At 36.8% G+C, this 20,238-nt stretch overlaps 3 protein-coding genes across 3 annotated transcripts; 1 reads left to right on the top strand and 2 right to left on the bottom strand.

Moving 5' to 3' along the window:
- Positions 1-1,033: 1,033 nt before the first annotated feature.
- LOC119069876 (zinc finger protein 2-like) lies at positions 1,034-3,143 on the bottom strand. Its single transcript, XM_037174051.1, has 4 exons — positions 2,593-3,143; positions 2,462-2,527; positions 1,910-2,302; positions 1,034-1,741 (listed from the first exon to the last, which is right to left on the bottom strand). Exons 1-4 carry the CDS (start codon positions 3,022-3,024, stop codon positions 1,064-1,066), a joined length of 1,569 nt encoding a protein of 522 aa, XP_037029946.1. The 5' UTR covers positions 3,025-3,143; the 3' UTR covers positions 1,034-1,063.
- A 13,480-nt stretch (positions 3,144-16,623) lies between these two features.
- LOC119069877 (UDP-N-acetylglucosamine transporter) lies at positions 16,624-18,758 on the bottom strand. The gene is made up of 4 exons (XM_037174052.1): positions 18,543-18,758; positions 18,027-18,146; positions 17,745-17,962; positions 16,624-17,680 (listed from the first exon to the last, which is right to left on the bottom strand). Exons 1-4 carry the CDS (start codon positions 18,553-18,555, stop codon positions 17,012-17,014), a joined length of 1,020 nt encoding a protein of 339 aa, XP_037029947.1. The 5' UTR covers positions 18,556-18,758; the 3' UTR covers positions 16,624-17,011.
- A 116-nt stretch (positions 18,759-18,874) lies between these two features.
- Positions 18,875-19,750, top strand: LOC119069879 (nucleoside diphosphate-linked moiety X motif 8-like). The gene has a single exon (XM_037174055.1). The coding sequence runs from the start codon at positions 18,978-18,980 to the stop codon at positions 19,695-19,697; it is 720 nt and encodes a 239-aa protein (XP_037029950.1). The 5' UTR covers positions 18,875-18,977; the 3' UTR covers positions 19,698-19,750.
- Positions 19,751-20,238: the final 488 nt, after the last annotated feature.

Genomic DNA, 20,238 nt, shown 5'->3' with positions numbered 1-20,238 from the left:
ACGCTCCCGAATGATAAGAACATAACCTTTCAAATTGCAAAAGTCCCCGATAGTTACAAGTTATCGAGTATGAGAGTAGCAAATTAGATAGATAAGAAGTCCTACCAATGTAACAAGTTTCGGAGGTGTAGACATTGAATCATGGGCGTGCGTTAGCATAGCGCCCGTGACGCAAGTCCTATTACTAGAAAAAATTTCAAAAAAAAAATTTTGTCGTAGACTGCAGAACCATATATACAGCAAATACTGAAGTACTACAATTCAAAGACAAATGACTCCAAATTACCGTTAAAAAAAACTAGGCGTCCGTACGAGTTCAACGAGCTATCACACGTTCTTGCAGCTTAAAATTTGGCCACGCAAAAAATCTTCCAAGAAGCCCCATTTCCATACATTTTGGTCAATTTCAGTACTTTAAACGAAATGAAAAAATCCTACGTTACTTTGTTAGTCCGTCCGTCCGTGTTTCCTATCTTCTAAAGTCTTCTTTAGATTTTGTTGAAATTTTGGGAGTAGATTCTAGTCGTCATTCTAAGACATTCCAGAAAAAAAATTTGGGGGGAACCGGCCTCGTTTCGGAGCTAGGGCTCCTCGAAGTTCCCATATAGGCTCCATAAAAGAACACCTTTAAGTGTGTGTGGATGGGTATGGTAGAACAAATTTGTTCGCTTTTGGTATTTGGTAAGCTCTGCTCGCCTCAATTTTTTTTCTAAATTTAGTATTTTTTAAATTTTTAAATTTTTCAAAATTTTTTAAGCTTTCAAAATTTTTTACATTTTTCAAAATTTTTTAAATTTTTAATTTTTTTAAAATTTTTCAAAATTCCACTTTGTGACGCAAAATTTTTTTGGTAAAATTTTGTTTCTAGCATTTCTTTGGTCAAATTTTTGCTGTTACAGTTTTGCGTACAACCGCAGAATGCGTCACCTCCAGCGATATCAGTTGTTTTGGAAGTATGCACAGGGACTTGCGTCACTTTTACTCTTTTGAGTGTTTTTGACTGATTGTAACGACACGAAAAAAAGTCTTTTTTTATATTTTTTTTTCTTTACTTAACCACACATCAATCATCCTTACAAGGCACTTCAGACTTTTTTTTCATTTTATTGTTCGCATACTTTGGATTGGGAATTTCAATGATACCGTGCTCTCTCTCCATATGACGTCGTCGATCCGTCACATTCGAATAGTCTTTGTCACACTTAGTACACGCGTGCCGCTTCCGCGTACCGGTATGTCCTCGCATATGCTTACTCAAATATCGTTGCAGCAGAAACGCTTTGTTGCAAATGGGACAAATGAAATTCTTCTCTTCGGAATGCACCACTTTGTGGCGCACCAGTGAATATTCGGCTTTGAATGTCTTGTCGCATTGATCGCAAGAGAACGGTGTCGACTCTGAGTGGATGAGTAGATGTGTTCGGTAAACCGCTTTGAATTTGAATGTTTCGCCGCATATGTCGCATTTGAACGGTCGCAGTGTTGAGTGGCGTGTTATTATGTGCGATTTTAGATTGTTGGTCTTGAAGCCGCAAATTTCACAGGTTCGCATCGTTTTCACCACAAAATGTGAGCGCACATGGTATTTGAATTTGAATCGATTGTAGTACGCTTTGCCGTTACTGCAAATGTCGCAAAAGTATTGTTTGCCGGAATCATCGTGCGATGCTTTATGAATTTTCAGCGCAAATGATTGGGTATACGAAGCACCACACTGGTCACATGTAAACGGTCGTTCGCCCTGTAAGTAATTTTGACTATTTATATTCTACAGTTTGTGGAACCGAAACAGTCAACGATGCAACGCAGCATGAAAGTCCACAACACATTTTCATGCATGGATTTTTGAGGGCGCAATGCGCATGTGTTCTTTCAATCTGTTGCTTTGCTTAAAGAAGCAATCACTTACGGAATGTGTGCGCATATGCCGCTTCAGACCATCCGGAAAACTTTTATTGCAGATCTCACATTTGTCCCATTTGCTTGGATCATGTCGCTTCAAGTGACTCTGTAGCATTCGGCGATGTGTGAACTGTTTCCCGCAAATGTCACAAATGGCCGGCGACTGTGAATTGGCGGTTGAATTTCGTTTTCTTTTCGGCAACGTATTGACCCGTTGCTCGGTTCGAGAATCATCTTGGGACTGCAACGAGTCGTACAAAACGGACGCTGGTGTGTCTGCCGTATCCACTTCCAATTTTATGTCGTGCGTGGTTCCGTCTTCGAAATCTGGTTTCTCTGATTTGGCCTGCACAATTTTGTCTTTGTTCCGCCTTCTCATGTTGATGAACCAATTGTTTATCTGTGGATATGGACGGAGAAGATCATTGTAGCAGTGTAGTAAGGCTAACACAGCCTCCGCCAGCCACTTCTATCACGATACCTTTACAGCTTCGTAACTTTTAGTGAGCCGCAAATTATCGTAAAAAGACGACGACTGGTTGGCTGAGTCAATAGCTACCTGAAGAAGTGTCTTGTTCAGCAATATACAAAATGCTTCCTTTTTCTGCTCGGAAGGATACGGATTCTGAAAAACGACAAACATTTTATAGATCAAAGGAACAACTCTCTCGCGGGAATATGCATGTTTACATGTAAATGATCGAAAAACCAGTCCTTTAACACTTGCGTCGAACCATTCTTCTTGTAATCAAACGTCTCCTGCGATTCCAATTCGACGAATTCTGCATCGTCAATGTCTTGGCCACTTTCAATGAACAATTCCTGCACATCGTCTTCCAAATACTCCTCTTCCGTGAAATCCTTCGTTGAACTGTCAGCTTCATAATCGATCTCAGCATCACTGTCCGGATCGAGACTCTCGTCCATTGATATGTAGTAGATTTCGTCCAGTGCTTCGTTACTGTTGCAATTGTGGTGATCTTGATTCGATTTATTTTTGGTGCTTGTTCGTTGCAGGGCAGCGTCCGTTGTTTGCGAACGGTTGGACAGACGGTACGTTTCGACAACAATATGTTCCGGAATATATTTGATGATAACATTCTTAACGTTGACCACTTCCATGTCGACAACAAGTAAAATCCAATTTTTGGCTTATAAAAACAAACACAAAACTAAGCGTTTGAACTCTCAATCCTCTCAAGACTCGTAATGTGTGTATGCTGTTTGACAGATTAGTGCGTTCCCTTTAGTGTTGTTGTCAAACCTGCCGCTGTAATAAATGTGCTGAGTTGCCGCAACCCATTTCTACCGTATCTTTTTACCTTTTTCAAATTTCATTTTTGCATGGGAGCTATGGAATCTCTGTCTAACTCCAATTTTTCAGAATGTTCTCCGAATTCTAATTTTATCCATGGCAATTGCTTGGTCTGCTCTAATTAGACGTTGACAATTGTGATTCTGACTGTGGAAGTAACGACGATGACACTGAAGATCGGTAAATTGCACAATCCGTTTAACTTCACAAAAAAAATTTGCATTCTAATTTTATCGAGTCCTCATTGTTCATATTCATACACAGGGAGATGATTAACATCCTGAGCAGAAATAAGTATACAAAAGTCATCCGGTCATACGTTGATTCTTGTATATAAAAGTACACGTCGGTATACTGAATCTCGTACCCACCATGAGTATATGAAAGTGCATCATGTCCGGAGCGATAGCGGAGGACTTGACGCAGTCTAACTTCCAAAAAAAGAACGAAGAAAATTTTTTGAGACGCGGCAACTATATATAGGCGAGAATTTAAGTTTCTTTCCTTTGGCCTGTATCACCACAAATCCTATACTATCTTATTCGCGCTTCAAATACGAGCAAAACGAGCTATCACTCGACTATGTAACTTTAAAATTGCCGGAGATACATCGTTTTGAAGTTGGTCATTTTGATAGAAAATTCACCAAATTAACGTTTTCCAAACAATCAAAATCTTTCAACTGTATGTTTCTATCTATCTGTCTATCTGTCTATCTATCGACGGTCGATCTCGGAAACTAGTCAGCCAATCTCCATGAAATTTTGCAGGAACCTCAGGGTGGGCATAAAAATGAAAATGTGATACGCCATTACCCCAGGAAAAACCAGAATTTTGTTTTATTGGCCTCGAAGTGGTTTCTGAGTGTGGTTTTCGAGGGTCGGGAACGCGTTTTCGGCTGTAGCTTAGCTGCATTGAAACCTACAGGGGCGTGCGACCCATCAAATGAAAGGTATTCGTAACACGATTCGAACAAAAAATAATTAAAAAAATCGGGGCAGATTCGTTTGAGCTAGAGTGATTAGAGTGACCAAATTTTGAGCTACTCGAGCGTAGGATGAAAGGACTAATATTTTTTTGGGTTGTGAGAGATAGAGAATTACTTTCTTCGGCAAAGTCTCAGAGTTTTACGAGTAGAACAGAGGGGCATATGTGAAAAATGTCGAAAGTTGGAAATGGGTGGGTCAATTATGTTTTTAGAGGTATTTCTTGAATGGTGGCAGATAGAGAGTTACTTTCTTCGGCAAAGTCTCAGAGTTTTACGAGTAGAAAAGAAGGGCATTTGTGAAAAATGTCGAAAGTTGGAAATGGGTGGGTCAATTGGGGTTTTAGAGATATTTCTTGAATGGTGGCAGATAGAGAATTACTTTCTTCGTCAAATTTTCGATTTTCGTCAAATTTTCGATTTTCGTCGAATTTCGACAAATTTTCGAATTTCGTCAAATTTTCAATTTTCGTCAAATTTTCAATTTTCGTCAAATTTTCGAATTTTCGTCAAATTTCGTCAAATTTTCGAATTTTGTCAAATTTTCGAATTTTGTCAAATTTTCGATTTTCGTCAAATTTTCGATTTTCGTCAAATTTTCGAATTTCGTCAAATTTTCGAATTTCGTCAAATTTTTTCAAATTTCGTCAAATTTTTGTTTTTCGTCAAATTTTTGATTTTCGTCAAATTTTCGATTTTCGTCAAATTTTCGAATTTCGTCAAATTTTCGAATTTTGTCAAATTTTCAAATTTCGCCAAATTTCCGAATTTCTGTTATAAACTGTTATAAAAAGCAGTGTTCTAAAACTTCTAAAACGACTGATATCCCAACAAAAATCTCTTCGAGAAAAGTGTGACGCAGTCTCTGAAGTACAATTTCTAAAATGAATGATATCGCTAGAGTTGACGCTTTCAGTTTCGTTACGCAAAAATTAAATTTTACACCCAATTTTAGTTCAAACAAGCTGGCTTAGTTTTTCTCATCATCTGCCAAATAATTTTTACCAAAAAAAATTTGACTGGAAACAACCAAAATTTTACCAAAAAAATCTGCGTCGCAAAGTGGCAAATGTTCAGGAACAGACCAGCAAGAAAAGAGTGAACCAAGTAATCTTACGAATTGTCGCCCGAAAAATTGTTGATGAATTTTATTGAAAATGTATGTAGATAGCATAAATTGTAATTACACAAAAATTCACATTGATCCTGATGTGTTTTTCAGTAGAATTACGTAGATTGATAGCTGAGATCTAAATAGTCAAAGCTGCACTTAGAGAATATTTCGTACAAAGGTAAAGTGCTGTAACTCGGTACGGTTTGATAGGCTCACTTTTCGTCCTTTGTAACCGCTGAGCTGGAGTCACTGAGTACTACTCAGTGAGTAGAGAAAACTTTTTGTGGTTACCCAAAGATGCCAAATAAGCGAAAGAAAGTTATGGAAAAATATGATTTCGGTGTCGCTGGTAACGGTTTTCACATACGTCTATGAAACTTTGCAGGTTTTACGCAGCATTCTGAATGAATTATAAAAGCTATAGACCACACCGTTCAAACAAAAAAAGTTTGTCAAAATTGTATCATTACATTGGGAGTGACGGTCCACGGAGAGAGTGAAAAATGAGCTACTAAGCCGTACAGTGAACGTTGCGTTTTCCTCCGATATTCAAGTAATTTTCGATCGATATTTTCTTCTTTTTTTTTGGTTTGAAAGATACAGATGACCGTAGGGTAGTAATATCAACTTCATTTCCCCAACAAAATGGCAGCCAGTCGCCATCTTGGACTAAAATAGACGATGGATAGAAAGTTGTAATGAACTGGGAAGAGATTAGTTGTGCATTAGGACTGTTCATTTTACAGGAAGAGTCTAAAATTCATCTGTAATGGAGTTTATCTGGTCTTGAAGGCTAAAATATTGGACATGTATTGTTTTAGAATTTAAAAAAAAATAGTTTAAATGTGGGAAGTTAGGCATTTGTTCAAATGTGCGAAAGCGTTGGTTAGAAGAGAGGAGAATGGTGGTGTATATCTTTTTTACTCTTCTAACCAATGCATTCGTACATTTGTACAAATGCCTAGCTTTCACATCTAAACTATTTTTTTAAATTCTAAAAAATAAGGGTCCAATATTTTAGCCTTCCGAACCAGATAAACTCCATTCCAGATGAATTCTAGACTCTTCCTGTAAAATGAACAGGCCTATTTTGCTTCATCAGTTTCCGTGGGTCTTAGACTTCGCAATTTAATGGGAAATATTCAAATGTCTTGCAGAATTTTTTTTAAATAGTTGTATTAAGTACACTCCCACGATGTTTTTTATAATTGAAACACAAAGATACTACGGGAACGATAATACGAGTAGGGCGAGGTAATAGTTACGACAGGACCCATACTTAATAAAATTATTTAAAAATAATTATTCATACTACACTGCAACATCACTACATCTTAGAATATTTTTCATTAAAATTGACAAGCAATTAGGCATGTTCGATAAATCAATCGATTAATAAAATATCGATTATTCGCCGACAATCGATTATCGATATTTCCCGCAAATCAATATCAATCGAATGTTCTGTCGACGAAGAGAAACAATCAAGTATATCGATTATTTGAGAATTTGATCATCTACTGATGATATTTCTTAGTGAACATGCTTAGCAAGCACTGTGGGTCCTGTCAAAATTAGTGAAACCAATGTTGAAGGTCCATACCCATAACATGGTAATTTACTATAACAACATCCATCATTTTCGTTTTTTAAAGCTTGATCATAAAGAACTAACTTTAGATAAAAGAAATAAGCAATTCCGCATCTTAAATACTCTTGAAAAAAATACTAATGTCAAGCATTGTAGAAGCGCTATTTAAATTGGGATAATACTCAGCATATAATGTTTCCATCAATTATTTTTATTCTGTCGAACTTCAAAACATAAACGAAAAATGTTGTCGTCGCTGTCGGTAAATACCGGATTTAATCACTACCGCTTCTTATACTTTAAAAAAATGTAAACATTTCGAGCCTTAGATGTAACGGCAGAGAATCTACATCATCAAACATTCTGATAACTGATAACTGATAGTGAATAGCGTTCGTTGCATGATTATGTGAGATCGTTATGTGATTGATTTTTATTTAACTCTATACGAAAAATTAAAAATTAAATAAAAAGCATCACAGTAGCACTGACTTCAGCACCCACTGAATACTGTTTTGCATGTATGGGTGCGTTTTGTGTGATTATGCGAGATCGCTGTGTGGTTGAGTTTTGTTCCATACGTAAATTAAAATCAAAATCATCGCATTAGCATTGGCTTTTGCAAACAAATTCAAGTTTTGATTGCATGTGTTTCGCATACAAACAAAGCATTCTTACTTAGATCGTTGCGATAGCTGGTTCTATTATCACCGTAATTTTTCAAAGCCAACTAATCTGGCCGATTTAAAAAAAAAAATACTTTTCTTGCCGAATGTAAGAATTTTTAATTATTTCTATTTTGTCGAACTTCGAAACGTAAACGGATATACTTGTCCCATTTGAATTAATTTCATTATTTTTCCTATCGATTGTGGGATTTGTACTTTTCTTACTGAATTTAAGAATTTTTAATTATTTCTATTTTGTCGAACTTCGAAACGTAAACGGATACGTGTCCGATTTGAATTAATTTCATTATTTTTCCTAATTTAAGAATTTTTAATTATTTCTATTTTGTCGAACTTCGAAACGTAAACGGATACGTGTCCGATTTGAATTAATTTCATTATTTTTCCTAATTTAAGAATTTTTAATTATTTCTATTTTGTCGAACTTCGAAACGTAAACGGATATACTTGTCCCATTTGAATTAATTTCATTATTTTTCCTATCGATTGTGGGATTTGTACTTTTCTTACTGAATTTAAGAATTTTTAATTATTTCTATTTTGTCGAACTTCGAAACGTAAACGGATACGTGTCCGATTTGAATTAATTTCATTATTTTTCCTAATTTAAGAATTTTTAATTATTTCTATTTTGTCGAACTTCGAAACGTAAACGGATACGTGTCCGATTTGAATTAATTTCATTATTTTTCCTAATTTAAGAATTTTTAATTATTTCTATTTTGTCGAACTTCGAAACGTAAACGGATACTTGTCCGATTTGAATTAATTTCATTATTTTTCCTATCGATTGTGGGATTTGTACTTTTCTTACTGAATTTAAGAATTTTTAATTATTTCTATTTTGTCGAACTTCGAAACGTAAACGGATACGTGTCCGATTTGAATTAATTTCATTATTTTTCCTAATTTAAGAATTTTTAATTATTTCTATTTTGTCGAACTTCGAAACGTAAACGGATACGTGTCCGATTTGAATTAATTTCATTATTTTTCCTAATTTAAGAATTTTTAATTATTTCTATTTTGTCGAACTTCGAAACGTAAACGGATACTTGTCCGATTTGAATTAATTTCATTATTTTTCCTATCGATTGTGGGATTTGTACTTTTCTTACTGAATTTAAGAATTTTTAATTATTTCTATTTCAGTTAATTTCATTATTTTTCTTATCGATTGTGGGAGTTGTACTTTTCTTACTGAATTTAAGAATTTTTAATTATTTTTATTTTGTCGAACTTTAAATATGCCAATCTATTGCCTTGGTTGTAATGATCAAAAACGGTCGAAGGATACCAAGTTCTATGCAGCCCAATCTCTGTCTCTAACTGCCGTTAACAATCTGAGACAGAAATACAATGCCAAAAAACGTAAGCTTGACGAGGTTCCTGAAATTCCCCCATCGAGCAAAATATGCAAATCATGCTACGATATGCACCACAATAACGTAGTGGTGTCTCTAGCTTTGAACGACGAGCCTGACCTGTCCATCTACAGGAAAGGGATTCATTCCCACACACACTGTACGTTCGGTTGCAAGATAACAGAGAAAATGGTTTCAGTGCCAAGAAAAACTCGCAGTTTTTTGTTAATGAACTATAAGTTCTTGGTTATGCCAAGTTCCCAGATGTGCGTTGATCATGTCGGCCTTGACAACTATTGGCCCATTGTCAAACAAATAACGCGAGAGGTGGCAGCTGAAGAACACAAGATGGTTAGTGACTTGATGTTCGATCACTACCATAACCTGAAAAATGATCATACGTTTGACATCGACAATCTGAGTAGAATCGACAACGATGACTTTCATTCCTGGTTCGGTTTCGAAAAGCCGCAATTCGACATCGTTTGCTCGTACATTAAAACTTGTGAGGCTAAGCATGTAGCAGTACTGTTATGTAAATTGAGAACATCTTTGACAAACAAACAATTGTCTTTTCTGTTTGGTTGTTCAGATCAAACAATTGCTAACCACATGACTGTCGCTAGAAACGATCTACTCCAAAACTTTGTGCCACATTTCCTTAACAGTCCTGATCGAGATGTGATTCTTCGCCATAACACTCCAATTGCAAAAGCCCTTTTCGATATATCAGACGAAAACGGGCTTTGTTGTTTTGACGCAACCTATAGACTCGCTCAAAAATCAAAGAATTTTGCTGGTCAAAAGCAACTATGGAGTGAGCAAAAGAAAATGCCGTTAACAAAACCAATGGTTGGTTGCGCTCCAGATGGGTATGTGTTTTTTGTTTTGGGGCCATATGATGCAACTCATAATGATGCGGTGATTTTAAAGGACTGTCTCGTTCGATACGAGGATACGTTATCGGTTTTGAAGAAAAATGATGTAATCATTGTCGACAACGGGTTTCGCGATGTAATGGATGACCTAAAGAAAAAAGAGTTCATTGCACATGTTCCTGGTACAGGACAGCGGGATACCCTTGATTCTAATAAGGCTAGATTTGTCACGAAAATCAGATGGGTGAACGAACAGGTGTTTGGACGACTGAAAAAGAAATTCAAATTGTTCGCCTTACCTGCCCATAATGCCACTCTGACGCACGACTTTAACTCTCTCTTGATTGCGTTTGCTCTGTTGAATTTATTTCATGAACCGATTTTGAGTGACAAGGAACATGAGGATACTGCCACGATAATGAAGTCTCGTTTGAACGTTCCAAACTTACTAAAGGACGTTGTTGAACATTATAATTTGGCGAAAGTGAGAGTAGCATACGTCGACCTCAATTACACAGCTTTGGACAACGAAGAAAACAATACTCAGCTTGAGTTTCCTAAGCTCAGTATGGCTGAATTGTATGCCATTAGTCTTGGACCATACCAAATTAACAACGCATTGTCCTACTACGCTCAACACCAAAAAGATTCAATTTTTTTGATACAAAAGTTTGAACCAAATACACGTCATCGTACAGCTACATTAAAATATGACGATTTTGGTATCGTCATAGAGGAACCCTTGCTTGTGAAAGCATATATGAAATCAAGATTCCGCAGCACAAAAAATCATCACATTTTTGTACTGGTCGACAAATCCAAAACGGGCAGAAATACCATAAATGAATATTTTTGTACGTGCGAGACTGGTTCTCGGACGGTTGGTTGTTGCAGTCATGTGATGACGGTGATTTGGTATTTAGGGTACGGACAGTATCATCCGATAAATGTTCCGAACCCAAATATCACTAATGTGTCCATCACTATTTCCAAAGACCGTGGGAAAGATGTGCAGGATGAAAACATAGACGATTAAACATAACGAGGTATATATGTGATAGGGTTGATAAGTAAAGGGTTGGAAGAGGGAAAGGGTGTGAAGAGGGAAAGGGTGGGAAGAGGGAAAGGGTGGAAAGAGGGAAAGGGTGGGAAGAGGGAAAGGGTGGGAAGAGGGAAAGGGTGGAAAGAGGGAAAGGGTTGGAAAAAGGAAATGGCTCTGAAAGGGAAAGGGTGGGAAGAGTGAAATGGCTGAAAAATGGAAATGGTTGGAAGAGGGAAAGGGTTAAAAGATCGAAAGGGGTTTGAACAGGAAAATGGTTGAAAGAGTGAAAGGGTTGAAAGAAAAATGGTTGTACTAGGGAAAGGGTTAGAGAATGGAAAGGGATGGAAGAGGATCGGGTTTACTAGATTTCCATACAAAAGAAACAATTTTCATTCTACGGCTGAGAAGCTCTCTACACGCTCACACGCTCCAACTTCAGAACTTTGGTGAAATAATTCTGATATTAATACGCGAAAAACTATTTTTAGCGCCCCAAAATAGCACATCTTCGACCTTAGCTTTACTATATTGTCACTATCAGTAAAGGAAAAAAAGAATTTTTAAAATCGGTTGTGATTTACTCAAGTTATGCGGAGAACCGACTCACGGATAGACAGACATTTTTTGCTGATTTGTCATCTAGAACCATAGGCAAACACTTTGCCTACTCGTACTCAACATGTTACAAACGACATATTAAACCTTTGTACTTCGTACGGGTCTAAAAATATATGAGGTCTACTATTACTGCCTCAGTCCGAAGACCCAAATTCAAAGTATTTTTAGTAACAGTCGATTCAGCGTTCCATTACCTTTCAAATGAAAAAAGAAACCGCGAATATAGAAAAAAATATTACTCGATATGTACGTAAAAAATACTTAGGGCTGTACTATTACGGTCTCAGCTCAGCCCGAAGACCCTAATTCCACCTATATTTTTAGTAACTTAACACAGAGTTAGATTATCTTTCACGTCAAAAAAAAAAAACATGAAAGCCAGTCGAATAATACTCGACTTATTTTCAAAAATACTCTTAGCTAGCCATTCAGTTCCGCTATTTAATAAATATGCATAAAATGCATTGCATCTGTGTCCAAATGTTTATTTTGCCGAGAAGGTGATTGTGATTTTAAGATGAAGGCGCTGATCATAATCCAACTCGTCAAAATAAACATTTGGACATAGGTGCATATCATTTTTACGTGCAAAGATGCAAAGATAAACTCAAACTCCCCCTCCGAGCTGATGTATAATGTTAGTCACCACATATAAAAATTATTTCACTTTTCAATTGGTTTTGACCATACCTTACAAATAAAACCAAAAACTAGAAAAATTAGTGAACGTTTCCTCTATTTAGATGCAAAAAACACTTAGGGCCAAGTAGCTGCTTTTTGTTGGAGCCCTACCATACGCTCCAGTCACCCAATTTTTTTTTTTACTGATATTGCAGTACCTAACGCTTTACATTTCATTTATTTATAAAATTATTTTTTATACACAAGATATGTTAAAAAGACCTAGAAACGCTTAGGCGACCCTACTTAAGGACCCGACCAAAGTAGCCCATTTTATTTCTGAACCACCTCATTGTCATTATCTTTTATCGATAAAGACTTTACATGAGATTTAGCTATTTTTTCGAAGAATTTTAGTTTCAAAATACAATTTGACTGTTTTGTTATACATCTCTGAGAGTGCTTCCTCCCAGAACACCAAACCTCAAGATAACTCCTAATATAGGACCCAGATCAACCTACAAATCTTTTAGAAAGTACGTTACATCATATTAAGTTGTTCAACATTAATTACAACGACATTTTCGAGGGTGACAATAAAGGAAATATTTGGGACTTTATTTGGCTCACTCTGCCACATGCGACGCAGATTTTTTTGGTAAAATTTTGGTTGTTTCCAGTCAAATTTTTTTTGGTAAAAATTATTTGGCAGATGATGAGAAAAACTAAGCCAGCTTGTTTGAACTAAAATTGGGTGTAAAATTTATTTTTGCGTAACGAAGCTGAAAGCGTCAACTCTAGCGATATCATTCATTTTAGAAATTGTACTTCAAAGACTGCGTCACACTTTTCTCGAAGAGATTTTTGTTGGGATTCTAGAAAATAAAGCGACGAGGAAAAGGTATACAACAGAATTTGATATTTGATTTTTATTCGCTTTCGGCTCCGTCATTACAACTTTCACACATTCTTGTGGGCAAAGCCAGCCACCTATTTAATCCGATACAATTTAGTTCCATTTTGTAAGTGCGGCACGCTCCGGAATTTCAAGAAAGTTTTTTTCTTAAAAATAGGTCAAATATTAGGCCTAGGAACAAAGGTGTTTCCAATGGAAATTTTCACCGTCTACGTAACTTTCTTTCTTTGAGGTAATTTCTTTGACGAGGTAATACATACTTTCAATTATTTTGAGGATGGACAAGTATTGTGTTGCTTATAATTCTCATAAATAGGCCCTGACTTTAATAGGTTACCTACGATTCTTGTTGATATTTATTAGTTATGTTATGTATCGATAAGCATTTTGTAATCATTGAGCATGAGCATGTTAGAATATATATCAGACAAATTGCGATTTTCACTAATAAGCCAAATTTCGACATAGAAAATGTATGGAGAGTCGACCTACAAATAACAAGGTTTTCGTCGCCTTATAATTAAAATTGAAAATCTCTGTTATTATACAGACTACTTTCCTTTAGTTTTACGTGTAGGCTATCATTGCGGAAAAAAATCCAAGAAAACGAAACTGTCACGACGATTCGATAACTGGTCCTTACTGTTTCCAAATCCGATTTTCCGTTTTTTTCCGAGGCGTTGCCGAGGTCAATAAACACAATAAAGCGAGAATTTTATTTTTATCCCGAGTTATGCAATGATTTTACATGCATATGGAATCGAAAGTAGCGCTTCAAACATGAAAGGTAAGGTTTTCGACGCACGTAGTATGTAAAAGTTTATTGATTAAAGCTACACTATTTCAACGTATTCCAAATTAAGTAAACGGATTAATGATTTTTTAAAGCCCGATATCACGAGCGAAGCGAGCGAAAGTTTTCTTTCAATTGGCAAGACTTTTTTTGTCTATTTTCCTACACAAGATCTTGATTAGCTTCCCGTTGTATGCTCACCTTTTTATCGTCTAATCATTCGAATTCCCTGTTCCCTGCTCGTTCGTTTCCCACTCATCATTTCGCTGTTTTTACGATTTTCTAGTTTTTCAATTTCAATTCTCGATCTCGATTGCAAGGACCGATTTTCCGTTTTTTGGTAATTTCCCAATTTCTGGACATTTTCCTGCTTCTTTTCTCCTTTTCATTATTGGCGCGTGCTATTGGCACTTGGGTGCGAATAGTCTATATGAAGGCTATTGGCACTTGGGTGCCAATAGTCTATAAGAAGGCTATTGGCACTTGGGTGCGAATAGTCTATATGAATGCTATTGGCAATTAGGTGCCAATAGTTTATAAGAAGGCTATTGGCACTTGGGTGCCAATAGTCTATACGAAGGCTGTTGGCACTGGAGTGGAATTAGTTTATACGAATGCTATTGGAAGATGATTTGTGTAATTCATGTCGAAATAAGATTTTGCGCGGCGCAAAACTAATTCCACTCCAGTGCCAACAGCCTTCGTATAGACTATTGATAATTTTGTTACTAAATTAAAAATTAAATATTTTTTAAAAGTTTACGTTCTTATTCGTAAAAGAATAATTTCCCTAGGGTCGAACGAACACCCATACGTTCTTATTCGTAAAAGGATAAATTCACTAGGGTCGAACGAACATTCAGACGTTTTTATTCGTAAAAGGATAAATTTTATTAGGCTGCAGCAGAACACCTCTATGTTCCTCTTCGTAAAAGGATAAATTGTTTATTGAAGTAGGTCTATTATTTTTGATTTTTTGTTTCATTTTGTCAAATCATCTAATGTAATATGAAGAGAAAATTCCTAGGGTTGAACTGTTGGAGATCAACTTAGCAATCACATCGAATTTGTGATCATAGGAACTTTATTCTAAATTGTGTGTTTGTCGTGTTCTGGTTCATTAAACTTTTCTTTACATAAATCGTTATTTCACTGGAACTTATGTCCCAGATTCCTGCCGATTCCAACAGGTTATGGGCCCAGGAGCGTTTATCAAGTCGTGTGGAAGCTATTATTAACATAGCTAAGCGTAGCATTGCATTGCGGCATAGAATTTCATAGAAGCATAGCAAGGCATAGCGACATACATTCGCATAGGAAGGCAAGGCAGCATAGGAATTCATAGCAGCATAGCAAGGTAGAGCAGCACATCTAAATGTCAGGATCAACTGGAGACATTATTTATTTCGGTGAATTTTGAAGATTTATGAGACGTGGCGTAGCTAAGCATAGCAAGATGCATAGTCGTTCAAAGCGTAGCAAAACCAAGCACAACATCAGTCAATATATAATGAAGGATTGATTGGACACACTAATGTAAAGAACCAATTTGGTATGGTATCTTCGGAGGTCATAAATTGAGAAGGAGGATGAAAAATTAAGTTCATCAAGTCGATCTGATTGAGGAGGAGTGTTGGAGATCAACTTAGCAATCACATCGAATTTGTGATCATAGGAACTTTAGTCTAAATTGTGTGTTTGTCGTGTTCTGGTTCATTACGGTTCTGGTTCGTCACTTTTCTTTACATAAATCGTTATTTCACTGGAACTTATGTCCCAGATTCCTGCCGATTCCAACATGAACAGAACATCTCTACGCTCCTATTAGTAAAAGGAGAAATTCTGTTAGCGTCGATCAAAACACATCTACCTTACTCTTCGTAAAATGATAAATTTCCTAGGGTCGAACGAACACCCATAAACTCTTATTCGTAAAAGGATAATTTCTATTAGGGTAGAGCAGAACACATCTACGTTCCTCTTAGTAAAAAGATGAATTCACCAGGGTTGAACAGACCACCTTTCGTTCCTATTCGTAAAAGTAGAAATTCTGTAGTTTCTAGTAGATCACCTCTACGTCCCTTTTCGTAGAAGCATAAATTCGGAAAGATAAATCGAACACCCATACGTTCTTATTCGTAAAAGGATAAATTCACTAGGGTCGAACCAATACCCAGACGTTCTTAATCGTAACAGGATAAATTTTATTAGGCTACAGCAGAACACCTCTAGACGGAAAATATAAGAACGCCAGGCGACAGTTTTTTTGAAAATTGAAGGCATACGGAATACAGAAAACAGTTTGGTGTTGTTACATGGCGCTTCTTAACTTACTGAAGATTCGATTTCAGTTGACAAATTTCATAAAATGCCTCTCAATTTTAGAAATTGTTAATTATTTAGGCGTTCCTACGCTTCATAAAGACGAACTTCTGATTATGTCATTAACTGTCATTTAAACAATAACGAACATAAACAACATTTTATGTTAATAGCCTTCACCCAAGTGCCAATAGTCTTCATATAGACTAATCGCACTCAAGTGCCAATAGCATTCATATAGACTATTGGCACCCAAGTGCCAATAGTCTTCTTATACACTATTCGCACCCAAGTGCCAATAGTCACTTCGTTCATTATTTGTTCCATTATTTGGATCGGGTAGATTTCGTGGTAGCCGGTTTTTCGACAAATAAAATTTTCCAATGCCAAGGATACACACTATTGGCACACGCGGCAACAAAAACCAACACACGACATTTAAATTTAACATTTTTAATTTGTCTTAACTCGAAAAAAAAAGTTCCATTGTCCAACAAACATAAAAACATTTTTGCAAATTATGCAGTGGTGGAGTTAAAGTAAGTACAAATAAATTTCAATGACCGGGGAAAAAAAATTGTTCCTGCACAATGTCCTCTTCTACACGTTCTAAAAAGAAAACATTTCGGCAATTTCCACATGCCTCGATATGGGATCGATATTTCAACGGACTTAAATGTTACGGTTCCTCGAATCTGTTCTTAGCATTTTATTATTGCTTAAAGCGAAAAGAAATTTAGATTTTGTTGGTAGATCCATACTGAATGTGTGTGTATAACATAATAAACTAAAATACTGGCACTAAATAGGATAGAAATATGAGCTTCAAATACCATTAACGTTCGTCATCATCAATTTGAATCAAACTTTCGGCAAAAATTGTTCCGTCTCGGTTGTATCTTCGACGGGTTTCGGTTTACGCGGTTCGTAACCGTACAAAAATATCGAAACTATTACTAGCATTGCTCCGAGAGCAAATTGCACCGTCAAATTAAACTTAAAGAGATACATCGAGGCAACGCATGAGATTATAATCGCTAAAGATGTGGCAAATCCTTTCAATATATTGTCCGCATATTTGACAACCATCGCAACGATAAGTCCGCCGCCGGCTTGCAGAACCACCAAATACCACACGAACAGATCGTAGCCGATAAAAAATCCGTTTTGCCGGATCGATCGGAAATCGTTGCTGAAACAAGTGAGCAGTCCGAACGGCAGACTCAGTAAGCTTAACTGAACGTTACGCATCCATACGGATATGTCGGCCCCTTTCAACATTTTCTCGAAATAAATGCCGGCAAAGCCGGATAGAACACATGCACCCAGTGCAGCACCAAATCCAAGCAAACGATTTTGTTCGGGCATATCGCTAACGGATTGTTGCGGCGTTGACGAATCGGCCAACTGAACGAGCACCACTCCACCAACTAAAAACACCAGTGCTCCCCATTGTTGTTGCAGCAATTTCTTCTTCAGTATCGTAACAGCGAACATTGCCGTTGTCAAAATTTTCAATTGATACGTCACCTACGATAGCAACGTACATTCGTAATGCTTTTCGATTAATTAAAACGTTGACCTACAAATTTACCTGATACGTGGCGGCATCCAAATGCGATGCCGATAAATAAAGTAAATTATTTTGGATAATGTACACCAGCGATGGGACGCATATTTTGAATGTGTCCACTGGATTCTTTACAATGGTTGTATGCAATGCGGTCACGAAACGGTTCACATCTTGACCCTCTTCATGAAATACCAGCACCAGGCAAGTCAGCAATTTCACGAATTCAGACATGACGACCGCTAATCCGATTAGAAGAAACGGATATTCATTCAATTGTTCAATGTCCAAAACTAAATGGTGTACCTGTCGAACTAAGGAACATGTCGCCGGATCTGGTACGGCCATATCGCATGCTGAGTCCCAGTACTGCATTTTGTAGCGTTAATGTTATCAAGCTTATGTATTTCAAAGAGTTCTGGTTCGCTGTAACGAGTTGATTTCATAGTTTAAAAAAAACGAAAAACAAAATTGCGTTCAACGCTTCACCGAACAGATAATCATCTGTCCGGTTATCAAATGTTTGAAGCACAAACAATTGGTATATTATCATTCAGGATGTAAATATATATGTTTCCGTTAAGAGTGTAGCAAGAGAAAAATACAAACGAATTTCGGCGACGCAAAGTAGTATTTGTTACACTCAAGCAAAAAAGTGGATGACAAATTCGCAAACAATTAGCCATAAAACCAGTACAATAAAACTTAAAACGATTAAGTAATTAAACTTGCGACAAAACTCAGTAATATTGACCCGATACCGGTATGGGAAAACTCTCTTCACGAATCACATATATTATCTGCCGCACATCACTATTTTACCTTTGATATGCATTGTGGCAATGGTTTATATCGCAATCTATCTAATTATTGTTTCATGTCTTTAAATAAATTATTCGAAATTAATCTTTTTCATCAGTTTTATCAAGAAAAACCCCAAACAAATCAAAAGTGCAACGTTGACATGTTGTTGTTGGTGTTCTATGTGACGTTTGTGACTTTAACACCGGTACTACCATCTATGGACGAGCGCAGGTCGCGTAAATTTTTTTACTGAAAACACTATCAAACACTTTGAATAAAAGTACTGGAACCATTCTATTGAACGTACTCGCGTGATTCGTGTATACGATCAGCTGACTTTCAAATATCACTGTCAAAGTACCTATGCGCGGATGTTTACGTTTTTCCATTCTCTTTAAGTTAGTTTAAGGTTCCTCTGCTTGAAGTCTTTTTTAGTTTTGTTTCAATAAAAAAATGTTGAGGATTACCACCAAAAAGGCCACGAATTTATCATGCAGATGTCTGCATAGCAGGACCGGCAATCATTCGAATCATTTTAACATAGAATCAATTTGTAGCGAAGATAACATTCGTCGGTGTATCAAATCAATGCAATCGGCTCCGCAAGTCAAATTATCGCAAAAACAATACGACACAGAAGCTGCCGTCTTGATTCCGCTGTGCACACATAACGATAAGCTTAGTTTACTGTATACAGTGCGTTCAGCCAAATTAAGCAAGCACGTTCGTCAGGTTTCCTTTCCGGGTGGCTTACGCGATGCGGACGAGTCATGGGAAAATTGTGCACTTCGTGAAACGGAGGAAGAAATTGGCATTCCGAACCAGCAAATTCAAATTTATGGAACTGGTCGAATGATCGTACCAGCTCGACCACCGTCAATAATGCCAATCGTAGGTTTTGTGAATCAATTCGACATTCGATCGCTGAAACTGAATAGCGACGAAGTGGAGAGCTGTTTTACCGTTCCACTGAAGGAACTTTGCCGAAATGAAAATAAGCGACACACACAGTTCAAGGGAGGATATTGTGTTCCCACATTCATAGGTGCCGAGAAACGGATATGGGGAATTACTGGATTGATTACGCACCTATTCCTTACTGCACTGCTACCGAAAGACATCTACTCCCATCCCATGAAATTCGTATCGAAATATCGACCGGTGACTAGCTAGTGATTACAATTTGTTCGTACCTGCAAAGTTGTTAAATAAATCAAATTTTGTTGTTGGAAGACATTCTTTGGTGTTGAGTATGCAACGGTCATTTCGTACTGTTCAATGAAATCACGTAGCTATAGCTGAGACATTTTTAGTTTCATTGCTACAGACTCATTGGATGAAATTAATAAGTGATACATGCCAATGGGTAGAATACATTCCATCAGCAAGAGTTTTGTTCCACAGAGTTGATATTTAGAAAGCTGAGATACTCTGCAAACGATCTTTTATCTAATCAACGACTTCACATGTGGGACTTCGTTTGTTTAAAGTAATTCCCGAGATCTTTTACTTCGTATTTTTTTAACATTGTACTAAGCGATAGCTACTTGCACCTGAGAGGTTGAGCACAAATGACGTTAATTCCGATACAAAGCTCGGTGAACGGCCAAAATATTCTTGGGTGATCGTTTCGAGAATCAGAATCTTACGTACCACATAAATACGATAAATAGTAAATAATTGATACAGTCGACGTCAGTCAAATTTAGTAATG

This window comes from Bradysia coprophila (assembly GCF_014529535.1).
Source record: "Bradysia coprophila strain Holo2 chromosome X unlocalized genomic scaffold, BU_Bcop_v1 contig_40, whole genome shotgun sequence".
In the NCBI taxonomy this organism is placed as follows: domain Eukaryota; kingdom Metazoa; phylum Arthropoda; class Insecta; order Diptera; family Sciaridae; genus Bradysia; species Bradysia coprophila.
The sequence above is the reverse complement of the archived record's forward strand: the minus strand, read 5'-3'. Positions and strand labels throughout refer to the sequence as shown.

What these genes read in the sequence shown, in the direction of transcription:
- LOC119069877 (XM_037174052.1), bottom strand. An exon ending in CATGTTCCTTAGTTCGACAG is followed by an intron (nt 17,963 to 18,026) that starts GTACACCATTTA and finishes TAATCGGATTAG; the next exon opens with CGGTCGTCATGTCTGAATTC. An exon ending in TGGATGCCGCCACGTATCAG is followed by an intron (nt 17,681 to 17,744) that starts GTAAATTTGTAG and finishes TTGCTATCGTAG; the next exon opens with GTGACGTATCAATTGAAAAT.
- LOC119069876 (XM_037174051.1), bottom strand. Translation starts at nt 3,024, where the DNA reads ATGGAAGTGGTCAACGTTAAGAATGTTATCATCAAATATATTCCGGAA. An exon ending in GGTTTTTCGATCATTTACAT is followed by an intron (nt 2,528 to 2,592) that starts GTAAACATGCAT and finishes GTCGTTTTTCAG; the next exon opens with AATCCGTATCCTTCCGAGCA. An exon ending in TGAACAAGACACTTCTTCAG is followed by an intron (nt 2,303 to 2,461) that starts GTAGCTATTGAC and finishes CCATATCCACAG; the next exon opens with ATAAACAATTGGTTCATCAA.
- LOC119069879 (XM_037174055.1), top strand. Translation starts at nt 18,978, where the DNA reads ATGTTGAGGATTACCACCAAAAAGGCCACGAATTTATCATGCAGATGT.